Source organism: Astyanax mexicanus, chromosome 8 (assembly GCF_023375975.1).
Source record: "Astyanax mexicanus isolate ESR-SI-001 chromosome 8, AstMex3_surface, whole genome shotgun sequence".
Classification (NCBI taxonomy): Eukaryota; Metazoa; Chordata; class Actinopteri; order Characiformes; family Acestrorhamphidae; genus Astyanax; species Astyanax mexicanus.
In genome coordinates this window covers 36,047,581-36,062,565 of record NC_064415.1, presented here as the reverse complement: position 1 = coordinate 36,062,565, position 14,985 = coordinate 36,047,581, and the positions used below count along the sequence as shown (strand labels likewise).

The window sequence follows — 14,985 nt, the reverse complement described above, 5'->3', positions numbered from 1 at the left end:
AGTCAATGTAGAATCTGGAAAAACTTAGCTAGTGTAAAATTATAGATGTATTGGGTTACTCTTTTCATTCTTTTACTGCATAATGTTTTGTTACAGTTTTATTTTTAAACAAGTAATTAGTAGGGAATGTGAGCAAGTGTGTGTATAATGGCTAAAGCAGTCAAATTTCCAAACACTGCATAAAGTTTTCTGCCCCACCTCCTTCTCCCCAGAAGCAAAGCTCACTGATGTTGCTAGATTGACACAAAGTGGCAAGCATTGCGAAGTGTTGCTCTGTATATAATCTGTAAATATGACAAGCTTTCACATATATACATTTCAATGTCTCTACTACGCTAGTGGTGGTAATAATTACCCAGGTATGGTTAGCAACCTTACTAAAGCTCATTGATGACCTGTTCATCAGAGAAACAGCCAGCTCACCCGTTTCCATGGCTGCAGCACGCTGTTTTGAAGCTGTTGTGTTTTTTTTTACTTGACAACCCTGAGTGAGGAATTGGGACTGGGGGACCGGTGGTGGGCTGGTGGTGGGGTGAGACCACATCCCACACAGATTTCCATGGCATACGGCACAGTTCAAATAAGAAAACACTAATGAAGCTCTGCTGACACCAGCTGTCGGTGCTTTAAACAGCATATCGTATCTGTCCCTAAGTCAATTTTTTTCAAAATCAATCACATTTTAAATTTGACAAGCTTTCACGTGTAGTAGAGTATAGGCTGTACAGCTTATGAATGTCCAAATCTTTTGTTGGTGATGGATGAGGAGAAGTTAATCAACAAAAATGGATTCATTAGATAATAAATCATCTAAATGTCAGATTGCTTTATCATCTTCTGTGTAAACAAATCGTTATGGCACTCTCACTTTAGCTCTTTGATGCTTGATGTGCTATATCAGGTGAATGACAGCCTTTTGAGCCAAAAATATGAACAAATTATTTTCAACTTCTTAAGAGGAAATTTTAGAATGTTCTGTTCAATCTCTTTTCCTAATATGTAAACTAAGATGCAAAAACAGTTTTTTTTTTTTTTTTTTTTTTTTTTTTTTAAGAGTTTAATATTTGTTTTTTAACTATATTGGCCTCTTTCAACCCATTCAGTGTGAAGCAGTTTACCTCCACCCTTCTTGCTGGAGTTATGAGGAGTGTTTCAGTCCAGACTGCTTTTTGAGTTAGGCATAGGACAGCCAATCAGTACAGAGCTAATTTAGATACAGTCTGTGCAGTAACAGAAGCTGTTTGTTTAATTCTAGGGAATAAAGGGAGGGAAAAAAAACACTAGAAACACTAAATAACATGTATGTATAAATAAAATATATGTGTGTGTTCTGTATGCATGCAAGATACTAGCATTTCTTATCTTCTGGAAAAATGTCTGTCAGTGGCTCTCAGCTCGCTGACATTGTGTGTGTAACTCATTATTTCTTCACTGTATGGCGTTCAGAATTCTGCAGATAATTACAAGGTAGTTTGGGTAATTATAGTTGCAATACATAAATTACTCTGTCATTCAAAAGCTATTTTTCTCCCTTTACAAGCATCTTTGTCTCTATACTGTCGCCACCTCCACTCCAGTGTGAGAGAAGTGCGCAGCTAATTGGCCACCTGCTGCAGAGTGAACTAGAGTGTGTGCGCGTGTGTGCGTATATGCGCGCAGGTGTTCATATGGATAGTGTGCAAATGCAGTAGTGTGCAAATACAGCACTGGAAAAAAATGAAGACCACTTCACTTTCTAAATTAGTTTCTCTGATTTTGCTATTTATAAGTATATGTTTGAATAAAATGAACCTTGTTGTTTTATTCTATAAACTACAGAAAATTTCTCCCAAATTCCAAATAAAAATATTGTCATTTAGAGCATTTATTTGAAGAAAATGAGAAATGGCTGAAATAACAAAAATGATGCAGATATTTCAAACCTCAAATAATGTAAAGAAAACAAGTTCAGAAATCAATATTTGTTGGAAAAACCCTGTTTTTTAATTACCTTGGCGTGTTCTCCTCCACCCGTCTTATACACTGCTTTTGGATAACTTTGCACTCCTGGTGCAAACTTTCAAACCATTCAGCTTGGTTTGATGGCTTGTGATCATCCGTCTTCCTCTTGATTTTATTTCAGAGGTTTTCAATGATCAAAATAATTTTTAAGTGGTCTCTTATTTTTTTTTCCAGAGCTGTATTTAGGCACCCATGCTCAGAAATTTGGTTATACTGCTGCAGATTAGGTGCATATTCCAGAAGAATTGCCTGACAGCACTTCTTCAAGGTCAAATTGGAAGAGGAGATGCAAAATGCCCGAAAGGGGGTCACTCAGTTAAAAAGGTTAAAGGAGAACTCCGGTGTGGAATTAACTTTTTGTGTGGTAAAACATAATAAAGAGTACTAACCTTTGTATAATGGCCCACCTCCATTCTCCCGCAGCTTTCTGAGATCCTGTAATTTGGTACTTTTTGCTCAGCACTCCTTACAATGGCCACTTCGGGGCATATTTTGCCCCAATAAATCACTTTTTACACAGTTATCTAGGCTCAAAGTAGCTTCACATCACATTGGTAGAAACCGAAGTGCTCTGACATTTAAAACAAGGCATTAATAACTTTAAAAGTGCACAAGAAGCTTATAAAAAACACTATTTACAACCCGTACCTTTAGCTACAGCTCCAAGCACCGCCATTACTGTACTGCTCATGAGTATAGACATGTATACATAGATGTTGCATAGCTTTCCTCCTGGCGTAGCAGCCGACTGCTGTATTAGAGGAGTCAACCACGCGAACCCAGCAAGGTGTATAAAACAAAAAAGCTATTTATCAGGGCAAAATATGCCCCAAAAGTGGTCTTTGTAAAGAGTGCTGGGCAAAAAGCACAAAATTCAACAAAAGTTAGTATTCTATCATGTTTTACTACACCAAAGATCAATTTTACGCTGGAGTTCCCCTTTAAGAACCCCTGCCCCTGCCTGGCTGTGCAACCATCCTGCATTGGTTGCACTGGAAAAAGTAGGCCTAGAAGATGATTTGTGCCAATTGTTATGCTTGTATCACAAAGTGAGTGATTCTTTCACTAATCTGCAGCACTATTAGTGTGGTTAGCTGAGTATATTATGAAATCATCTCCAAGTAACAACTGTTCTGTTGTACAAGTGTAGCTCACTACAGTGTGTATAAATACAGTCCTCTTAATCTTTCCCTCATTTTCTCTTTCCTTTTTTTCGTATTCAGGCAAGAATCCCTACAAGAAGCCTGACGGTGTTAAGGTAGGTTCATTTCCAGATACCAGTGTAGTAAACTGAATGTTGATTTATAAGGTAATCAGGTGGTTTCTATAGATTATCATACTCAGTACTTCCACTGTGCGTTGATCTTGTCTGTAGTTTCTAAAGGAATAGCTCACTCATGCATGCTGATGTAGCTCGCTAACAATGAATGAATGCCAGTAGCCACTGTTTTGACAGTTTTTTTTAATTTGTTAATTAGTGGCTGTTTGCTTTCAGTCGTTAACTGCATAGGCAGTTTTGTCTGGGTCATGTCTTTAATGCAGATAAATTGTCTTATACCCAAAATCTCATACACTTAGGCCCAATCCCAGTTCTCTTTTTACCCCTACCCCTTGTTTTTGAAGGGGTGAAATCCTTCCCCTAAGAATTGGGAGAACCCTTCAGGAAACAGATACAGATATAGCTATAGCAGTGAGTGCTAAAATTCAGCAATCTAGCTGCTGCTGGTTAACTACTTAACCTCGGGGCATTGTACGTCTTTAAAAAGGGGGCAGGTAGTGCTGTAATTAATTATTATTGTCCATTTCCTAATTCCTCTGTAATGGGGAGATGAAATTAGCGTATTAGCTTTATTTTCTTTTGTTCTTCCTTTCCAACTTTAATGCTGCAGCTTCTGCCTTCTGTTGCACCGTTTAAGGTGGAACAGGAAAGTTAGCTAGCTTGCTAGCTACTGAGACAACTACTTTTTATGCTTGTTATGAAAGAAATTACTAAAAACATTGAAACTGTGTTAATGTAGCGATTACTGTCATTTTTAAAAACAAAAAAAAACTTTATTTATGGGTTTCTTGGGTCAATTCTGTCACTATCTTGCCGGTTACCTCCAAAAATCTCCATTTGAAGGGGCCATGTACCCTTGCCACAAAGGGGGGTGAAATTGGATTAAGCCTAGGTAAATCTTAATCAGTGATTGAATCATGCCCCCAAATGTACTACTATGCTGGTATTACTATTACTTGTACTGTTTCTTCCACTCTTATGCTACTAGACTATTACTTTTACTATGTCTACTGCTATTGCTTTTAATCATACTACTACTGGTACTACTAATACTACTATTGCTATTGCTCTACTACTATTAAACTGTTGCTACCACTGTAATCACATGACGACTGCTGTTAGTTTTACTACTACTACTACTGCTGCTATTACACAATTACAACTAAAATTGCATGTATAATAGTATTGATAGTACCAGTACTAGTATTATAGTAATTACTGCTACTAACGCTACTAAACGTTGTACAACCTGTAATATGTATAGCAGCTTTTTAGAGTTTGTGAACCCTTACAGAATGTTCTATATTTCTGCATAAATATGACCTTAAACATCATCAGGTGTCCTGAAAGTAGATAATAATTAGAACAAAGTAGACAAAAATATTATATATAGTCATTTATTTATTAAGGAAAATTATCCAATATAATATATATTTGTGAGTGGTACAGTTGTGAACCTCTGCTTTCAGTTCCCAGATTGCAGAAATAACTGCAACTTAACATTTCTGGTACCTGTTGATCAAGTTGATGACTTGTGGGTTCAGGATCGTTGTCTTGCTGCATGACCCACCTTCTCTTGAGATTCAGTTCATGGAGCTGACATTTTTCTTTAGAATATATATTTCTCTGATATTATTTAAAATTCTTGATTCAATCAATGAAGGCAAGCCACCCTGGCCTAGATACAGCAAAACATGGCCTAACCATGCTAATACCACCGCCATGTTTCACAGTTGGGATAAGATTCTTATGCTGGAATTCAACATTTTCAAACATAAGCTTTTCAATTAAACAAAAATTCTATTTTGGTTTCACACTTCCATAAAACATTCTTCTAATTGACACAGCTTTGCCCAATAAAATAAGAAATAAATGACCAAGTATAATAGTTTTGTCTCAATTGTTTGACTGGGTTCTCTCTATCTACATTTAGGATTGATTATGTTTCAGGTCATATTTATGCAGAAATATAGAACATTCTAAAGTGTTCACAAACTTTCAATTACCACTAAAACACCCCCCTTCTCTTAATCCCTCATTTCATGTGTTTTGCTTACTCGCTGTTTCTCTCTTTTTCTAGCTTTTTCACATTTATTTATAGAAGTCTAATATTATAATAAAACACCTCAAACTTTATACCTTTGGGTAATTTCTTTTTAAATCCACTGGAAGTCTGTTTTAATCAGCTGCAGGAGGCTGGGCATCTGCTGGATAGAAATCTCAGTCTGTGTTATTTAGTGGGATTAGTTTATAATGTGTAATAGGGGGATGTTCTCCACTCCTTAAGATGTACAGTATGTTTGCTGGGTCAATAAAACCAGTTCATTGCACCTTTCAGATGGACAGAAATACATGTTTGTAATGGGTACATGAAATAATAGTAATTTAATATGATTGTGGTTAGAGCTGTTAGCTATTTTGTCATTTGTAATGATAGGAGAGTTACAGATGACTCCATTTAAAAAGAAAGTTTTTTTTTATTATTTCTGTTTTGCTACATCTTGATGCAGAAAAGGAAGTCCAATTCTGAGATTATAATGGTGAGAGGTTTAGGGAGATGGTATTGGTCTTGTAGCTCCCCTCTAGATACCAAGTCTGTGTGTGTAATTTTCCCATAGCAAATGATATACAGTACCGTATTTTTCGCACTATAAGGAGCACCATATTATAAAGTGCTCAATCAGTAAACCTCTGGTCTATTTATTTTCTGGTCTATTTTCATACATAAGGTGCACTGAATTATAAAACACATTTTAAGAGACACTATATGGAACTTATAGTGGGTGGTGGTGGGCGGAGCTAACTAAGTTATGTAAAAAAAATACTTTCTTTCTACTAATCTACTCTGATTTCTCTCCTGAAAACTGTTTATTTAGGTGAGTAAAGTGCTTTTGTTTATTTACAGTAAGCTTAGATTCCCAAATTTCTCTAGCACTAAGGCTGGAGCACTAGCATTAGCGGCTAACCGGTAAATGTTAGCAGCTAATGCCATCCGACAGAGCTACACTGAGGAACTCTGAGTGCTCTGGTAAGCCAGGGTGATATTAGCTAGCAGTTTGTCCCACATAGCTTGTTTTAACACAGTAAACACTAGGGGTGTCACGATTCTCTAAATCCTCGATTCGATTTCATTTTCGATTTGAGGGTCACGATTCGATTCGATTCTCGATTTTCTTGTTTTTTTTTCTTGTTATTATTTTATGCCTCATAAAATTTAAATAATATATTTATTATTATTATTATTATTATTATTATTATAAATATTATAAATATTATTATTATTATTTATTAAGATATATATGGTAATGCCATCTAGTGACTTTTTTTGGTAGCAACAGTGTGCCCTATTAAAACAAGCAGTTTATCAGAGCTGTGTGTGGATGGCTGGTGAAACTGCTCACTTACATGAAGCTGCAGTTCTTCATCAAACCACTAGTCGGAGCTGCAGCAGCACAAGCCCCGCTCTCTTCACTCAGTCACTACTTCAGTACAGCCCAGCCACGGGCTACAGAGCTCAGCCAGTCCGTTTTTACTGTTTCTGTAAACAAATAAAGGTTTTAACCCCACTAACCGGATAATACAGCTCACTACAGTTCATCTTTCAGCCCAAGCAGCTAACAGCAGCAGGTTAGAACAGCCGACACGGAGTCACTGCTCGGATTACATTAGAAACAGGTCAGTTAGTGCGCTGCTAACCTCAGGATGTTTATAACTACGGAGTTTAGTGGACACACCACGGCCGCCAGGTAAGTCTTTTAAAGGCTACTGAAGACTATTAAAGGCTATTAGAGGTTATTGAAAGCATTATTGGGGGGCAGAAATCAGTACATGCTGGTTAGATAAGTGATGTGGTGAAACTGTGACTAGCGCTGTCACAGTGATGTTTATTAACGTCTGCGTAGCGCGCTGCGCTATTTGCGTAGCGCGCGCGGGAGGGATCGTCGATCCTCTTTTTGACTTCGATACTCGAGACCATGACCTCATTTCGATTCGATTTCGATAAAATATCGAGATCGTGACACCCCTAGTAAACACACAGACTTCAGTCCAATATACTTACACCTGAACGACAAAAGAGCTAGCGTGGTTAGCGGGTAATGCTAATCCTGCTCCAGCAGTGCTGGTTGGAGTTAGCAGCAGGCTACAGGCAGATAATACTCACCTCTTAATGGGGAAATAGCGATTAGCAGCTAATGCTAATGTTACTCCAGTCCCAGTGCTGAAGAACTAAACTGAAACTCCTGAATAACACTGCACCTCAACGGAGTGGCTTTATTGCACCGGATTATGAGGCACACTGGCGATTTGTGGGTGAATTAAAGGATTTTAAGTGCCCCTTATAGTGTGATAAATACGTTCATGTTTATTCCAGTATATTACTTTGAAGCTGAAGATAGTTGCAAATACCTGAAATAAGAGATAGTGGTGGTTTCCTGTGAGATTCCAACCACTGTTCTCCCCTCACTGTAACCCATTACATCTGTTTTTCTTGGTGTGTTTTGTGGTGAACAGGCTAATGTAAGATGATCCCATTGCCACTGGACAGATATTGTTGTTGAATGTTTTCATTTTAAAATGACGTTATTAAGCCAGAAGGAAATAGCAGCATTATAATACACTGGACAAATTGCAAATTGAAAACTGTGCTTTAAATTGTGTTAAAATATAATGATGAACAGACCTCCATGAACAGAAATGACCATCCTCTCACTCTCCCTCTTTTTCTCTCTCTCTCTGTCTTTCTCTCTCTGTCTCTCTCTCTGTCTTTCTCTCTCTGTCTCTCTCTCTCTCTCAAACACACAAAAAACATATATTATGACTACCTCTTTGTTCTAGACCATTTTTTCACCCTTACTGACCGTGTAGTTCTATGATTACAGACAATAGTCCATCTGTTTCTCTACATACTTAATTAGCCACCACAGAGCAGGTCTTATTTGGGTGGTGGGTCATTCTCAGCACTTCTGAGACACTGACATGGTGGTGGTATGTTGTTAGTGTGTGTTGTGTTGGTACGAGTGGATCAGACACAGCAGTGCTACTGGAGTTTTTAAACACCTCAGTGCTGGAAAAGATAAAATAAGATAAGAATACTTTATTAATCCCATAATGGGGAAATTTGGAATGTTACAGCAGCACAGAGGAAAGAACAGATAAACAGGTCAGGAAAATATATAAACAAATAATAATAAATCTATATATACAGAAGATTACAGAAATATATATATATATATATATATATATATATATATATATATATATATATATATATATATGATTATGGTAGGTTGTGATCAGTATTATTGCACAAGGGCTAACAGTGAATAAATAACAAATAAATAGTAGATGAAAAGGTGAGAAAAATGGAGCAAATGATGATGAAGAGATGACAGTACACATAGTGAATGTGGACATAGCACACAATAAAGCATTACAGCTATACTGAGTAAGTAGTTCTGATTTTGCATGAAAACCCGACCTAGCCCATGCCGTAAACTGTCATTTTGAGCCCAGGCCTGATTTAAACCCAACATTTTTTTTGTAAAATTAATGTTAAAACTGAGCTTTTACCAGAATTCTGAGTTGTAGGTGCCTTTACTGCATGATTTATGCCCCCAAAAAGTTTCTGTTATCTTGCCTGTAGACCACATACTCACCCACACTATGTGTGCAGCTATGGACAGGTGGAGGAGCTGCCGTGTGCACACTGCACATGCCGGTGCTGTGTGATTATACCATTCTAACTTATGCAATAGCACTTTACTTTGCTTTATTGTGATTCACAGCGTAGTTTTACATGAAATAAAACCAATTGCATTAAAAAGAAAGGGCTACGTCACAGACCATTTTCTTGAGCCTGACCTGAAAGGGCTTGAGAAAAGAGGGGGGAATTCTCGGCACGACCAGGGCCGAGTACAGGTTGGGCATTAAGTTGGGCTCGGGCAGAGATTCTAAACCCAGCTGTAGGCAGTGTCCTATGGGCAGTTCCCTAACACACTGTGAAGCAACAGATGAGCTCCTGTCTCTGACTTCATGAGAGCATCTACATGAGAGATCAGCTATGTAAGAGTGTTTAATGTAGTGTGGACAGTGAGTGATCAGTGTTTAAAAACCCTAGCAGCACTGCTGTATCTGATCCACTCATACCAGCACAAAATACCGTATTTTTTAGACTATAAGGTGCACCGAATTATAAGGCGCACTGTGTTTAAACATCCATTTTCTTACACAAGGCACACTGGATTATAAAGCACATTTTAAACAGCACTTGTTAGGAACAGGAATGTCAATGTCAAAAGTTAATTTGGGTGAGTAAAACGCTTCTGTTTTATTTACAGTAAGCTTAGATTTCCAGATTTCCAAATGGCATGGTTAGCTGGAAATGTTAATGCTGCTCCAGTAGTGCTAGCAGCAGACTACAGGCCGATAATACTCACCTCTGAATGGCCAAATGGCTAGCACTTCGCGGGTAATGCTGATAGTGCTAGAGAACTAAACTGAAAGTCCTGTATAACGCTGCACTTCAGCATAAAATATTCTGGATCACCAGTTGTCATTTCAGTAGAAGCTAATATAATTGTGTTGTAGTAGTATAGTATTTTGATATAGAGCATTTATTTGTTACTGTTGCGTTAAGCAGATGAGGCATTGTTGTGCTTTTAATTCCAGCCTCCTCAAGCAGTTCTAAAAATACACTGAGTAACAGATAATCACATGAAGAGCTGGGTGTTCATCAGTGGGGTGCTGTGCCTTTTCCTGGAATGATTAACCTCGTTTGAACTATAAGAGAAAAAGAAGGCTGGGAGAATAGGGGCATGTTGTATCGAGAATACGGAAATTGTTTTTCTCCCAGTGATTAATGAGTTCTTTACTTCCTTCAGGAAATGGCGGAATAGCTTACAAGAGCATGTCCTCTGGTGTTAATTTCCTCTTGCAGATTTCTTCTGGTTTTCTTCAGACACTTTTGATGTATTTAGGTGTTACTAACTTTTTTTCCCCCTTTTCAGACCTAATTAAACAACTATCATGCATGTGACGCCAAACATGTGGTGCTATTGCTACTCTACGTCTAAAAATAAGATACTATAATGATAATGATGATATCTATTTGGCAGTGGTTGCCAAATATTCAGAACTGGAATCATTTCATTAACTGGTTGAGCTTAGAAACCGAGCGCATTGCTCGTGTATGCAATAGCCCCACATGTTGTACATTTTCAGAATGGGTCTCACCATTCCCTGTTCCTTCACTGGTCAGCTCTGCCTGTCTTGTTTCTGTCCACTCCCCCTTATAGATCAACAACAAAGCCAACGTAGTCACCAGCCCTAAAGAGCCCGCCCCCTCTCCTGCTCTGGTACTCTCCGTCTGTCTGTCTGTCTGTCCGTCTATCTGTCTATCATCTCTCATCACACTGAATCATCTCCTCTCACCATGTTCTGTGCTTTTGCTGCTGTTTTTAGCTTGAGACACATTTTCTTATGTAATAATCTGTTGCACCCCTGAATACTACTACTAATAATGATGTTGTAAGAAATCTATAGAACATATATATTCATTCCTATTTTATTCCCAGTAACTACTGCATTTACCCATATTCATTTGGTGTATTAAGTATTGTTGTAACTGGTCTTTCTTTATCTTTATAAGTTTTTATTATTTCTTAGCACAGGACGTAGCAAGTAGCAACGTATTGTTGCTGTCATACAAAAAGAACATGAATCTTCATTTTTGCAACTTTGTACTTTTTTGCCAAAATCGAAATCAGGAAGTTTTTCTGTTTACATTCCGTCTATTTGTATTATAGATAAATCCAGTGATATCGGAATCTTAGTGGAATTGTTTGCTTTAAAGAACATAATCACCATTTGAATAATGTGACATTCAGTGAACAAAACTTCTACATTAAGCAAAATGTCTGTTGATGCAGAATGATACTTATTTTTAAAAAGAATAACTACCATTTTTTCTACACTAAAGGTGTGTCATTGTGTGCGTGCGTGTGTCCCTGTTTTTGTGTTTTTTGTTGAAGTAAATAATTGTACCGTTGCCATTAAACATTTATTTTAACCATTTTAACAAATCTGCACATATGTTCACTGTAGATGATTGTTCCCTTTTTAACTAAGACATTGTGCACATTTAAAACATTTAATTTAACCAGCATTTCCCAGGACCTTGGCCCACAACTCCCATATTAGTACATCCTAAGGTCTTAGTGTGTCTTCTATTAGTTGTATGAATAAGTCTGGTTAAAGTAGAAGTAAATGTGAAATAAACAGTGCACTTCTGTTCATGGAGAGCCATGATGATGTTTTTTTGTTTGTTTGTTTTTGCTGTGCATATTTTTAGTTGTGGATTAATGTGGTGATGTGTAGTATTGTGTTTTCTCATCATATAATGCTAAGTTAAATTAATATTGTGCTGAAAACTCTAGAACTGTAGAACTAACAATTAAGGATATAAATAAATGTTTAGATTGTTTTCACAGCTCTTGATCTGTAGTTGGTTAAGATTCTCATGCGAGTTCCCTTTTACTGTTTACCTTACTTTCAGATTTTAGCTGCGCATCTGCATCCCTCATAATTCCTATTTCATAATGTCTAAACCATTGATTTACTCTTTTTCTAAAGACCACCAAGCATGTATTGGTAGATGTTGCTAGTTTTATGCACAGTTTAAGATGATGCAGTTTTTTTTTGCTTAAGAAGTACACTTACAAATGTGAAATATTAATTGTTTTGTCTGTAGTTGACCCTAAATATTCATTATATAAGTGTTTTAATCAAGTTTGAACCTTTTTATTTTTTATTTAGTTATTTATATTAAGTAGGTTTTTGTAGCCACAAATCTACATTCTTTAAAAGTATAAGGGGTTAAATTGCTGGTTAAACAATGTTTAAAGTTCAAAACAGAGATTAAAACAAAGTGATGCTTGGTGACCTTTAGGCTTTACCTTTCTATTTACCAGAACATTGCTCTCAAGTCTTTCCTTTTCACTCTTTCCCTCTTTTTTCCTCCAAACCTCTTGATCAGGAGCCTCAAACTACTGTTATCCACAATCCAACTGATGGAAACAAGGTATTAAATATATAAATGGGTGTGCTTGGGTATGCTCAAGCGTGGAGCTTACTAAAGTTATATATTTGTACCACTGTGCTGAAGTTTCTTTCCTGAGCTCAAAAGGATTTAATAGGGTAGCTAAGAATCTGTATAGCAAAATATTGTATCTCCAAAAGAAGCTGTGCATGCGTTTTACACTGATATAGTGGTGGTTGTGTGCTTCTTTCTTTGTATTTTTGTCTTAAATGTAAGTCTAGTGCTTTTTCCTGCATGTTTTAAGCTTTTTGCATGTTTAATATTAATGCATGGGGTGCATAATTTGTTGCATGCTTTATGGGGAATACTAAAAAAAAAACTTTTAAGCAGGTGTAGCGGGTGTTTAAAAGATGTCGTGTTAATGTGGTTTTTCAGGTGGATATGAGATGAATAAAGCAATGTTTAAAAGCTTCATGTCAGTGTAGCTATACTGATAGTTCATTTCTTATTACAAAAAGTAAATGCAAAGAGAATTCGTAAAATATATATTTGCAAAATACTGTATTTCACCAAACATTGCTCCTCAAACTAGTCCTCAAGTTCCTTAAGCCAGGGGAGCTGAAAGCACTTTTCTAAATGGTTTATATCTTTTGACCAATCGCAGAACTCATAACTAACATCCTACAAACCAATTTATATAGACGAATAGAGAGATGCAGGCCATGTAGCTGATGATGACAGGATATAATAAAGTTTTTTTAATGAAACCAAAACTATCCGGACCAGTCCACAGTCCACTTCTTTGTTCTAACTCGGCTTCCAACAATGGGAGAGTTTAGTGAAAAGTATAGTCTGTTTCTGATCCCATGAGGACTGGTTTTTGAGCCGCTGTTGTTCTGTAAATTGATCCCTACTGTGACTTTCTTTTTTAAATCATCAAATTGCTGTCCAGCATTGTGTCCAGTATTTTGTACACTATGTTGCTGACCGGTGGTTCAGAGTTCACCTTCAAACGTGTGCCTTAAATCATATATTTAGAGGTTAACAACTAACTTTTTTCTTCTTTTTTTCCCAGGAATCCTCAGAGAGTGCCAACACCACTATTGAAGATGAGGATGTGAAAGGTACAGTAGAGCTGTGCCTGTAAACTAAGATCACATGCAAACATTTTCAGAGATCCTGATTTAGCTGTGGTTACAGAAACCAGTAGCCATGGTTATGAACATCAAGACCTTTTGACACGAGACGTGCAAGACCTACAGGTGCATCTTGAATGTCATTGAAAAGTTACTTTATTTCAGTAGCTCAGTTTTAACATGTGAAAGTCATATATTATATAGAGGTTTTACACACAGAATGATCTAATTTAAATGTTTATTTCTTTTAGTGTTCATGAATATGGCTTACAGCCAGTGAAAACCCAAAAATCAGTATCTCAGAAAATTTAAATATTATACAAGACCAATTGGTACTTTTGGCAGTGCGGGCAGTGTGCCAAGTCCTGCTGGAAAATGAAAACCACTAAAGGGAAGCATGAAGTGCTGTAAAATCTCCTGGTAGAAGCTGCGCTAACTTTGGACTTAGCAGATTAACATGAACCCACTGGCAACATGTTTAATTCCAGGTATGGGATAAAAGGATTAAAAGCACTCAGCACTGAGCTGAAGAGGAATGATGGCACGCCTTTTGGAATGAGTTGGGTATGAAGCAGGGTGATGGTTGTCTAACATTCTTGTTGCTAAATACAATCAAATACTCACTGCAGTGCTCTGAAATATAGTAGAAAGACTTCCCTGGACAGTAAAGACATTAAGACAACTAGCAGGATAAACTCTTTTTTTTCCCAAAACCATTGTTTTCAGAAGAAATGGTTGCGGTGGGGGGTGTGGTGCGCGCAGTTCTTCAGTTGTTAAACGTGTTTCAGAACTTTTGAATTGGACAGTTCTTCGTGCCTGACACTCTGGCTGAAATTCCACCCTCTTTGACTAGGTCTGCCTAACAACAGAGCGATCTATATTCTTTCCATTTTTCTTTCCTTTTTTTAATAAGCATTTATGTCTTCCTCTCCATCAGCTTTCTTTGAGCTCTCTGACTCATTCATGCGTTTAGTCATTTAGTAGGTCATCCTGTTTTTGTCTTCACAGCTGCCCTTTGTAGTCTTCTTTTAGGCAAAATTGTGGTTACATCAGTGCAGGGCGGAGAGGAAGGAGGCGGGCATGCAGCTGTCAGTGTATAACTCAAAAGTTTGGATGCACCATTAAAAAGTTTAAAACCTTTGTTGTAAAAAATAATAAGAACAGTTTTACTTATGAAGCTACTTTTCAGTTCAGTTTTACTTTTCAAAATTCTATATTTTAAAAAATATATATTTAATAAGTATTTTAGTATATAGAATCAAAGTTTAAATCAAACATTTTAATTAATAAAATAACAGCCTTAATCAGCACCAGATTTTTCATTTCACACTGGGTGTGATATAAGAAAGTGTCTTCACCTTCCTCTGTTAGTCAGCATTTTGATAGCAGTCAATAAAATGTTCTTCATTATGCCATTAAGAGACTGCTAGATTTATTACAGACTTAGTAATCTGATTGTAAAATTACTGCATGTACCTTAATGGCCAGCATTATAAGTGAGTTTCAGTAAAGTTTGTCTTCATTAGCCTAGC

The 14,985-nt window shown here is 37.0% G+C and overlaps 1 protein-coding gene across 16 annotated transcripts in view; it reads left to right on the top strand.

Moving 5' to 3' along the window:
* The window catches only part of camk2d1 (calcium/calmodulin-dependent protein kinase (CaM kinase) II delta 1), a 124,561-nt gene that overhangs the window by 99,146 nt on the left and 10,430 nt on the right, over window positions 1-14,985 (top strand). For 5 of the 16 annotated variants that reach the window (XM_049482047.1, XM_049482046.1, XM_007231054.4 and 2 more), the window contains exons 13-16: window positions 3,225-3,259; window positions 10,576-10,635; window positions 12,315-12,359; window positions 13,393-13,441. In XM_049482047.1, the coding sequence (XP_049338004.1) occupies window positions 3,225-3,259; window positions 10,576-10,635; window positions 12,315-12,359; window positions 13,393-13,441 (189 nt within the window). Of the gene's footprint in view, window positions 1-3,224; window positions 3,260-5,790; window positions 5,821-10,575; window positions 10,636-12,314; window positions 12,360-13,392; window positions 13,442-14,985 lie in introns of all 16 variants that reach the window. The other 11 variants (XM_049482050.1, XM_015608626.3, XM_007231056.4 and 8 more) reach the window with 3 other exon arrangements.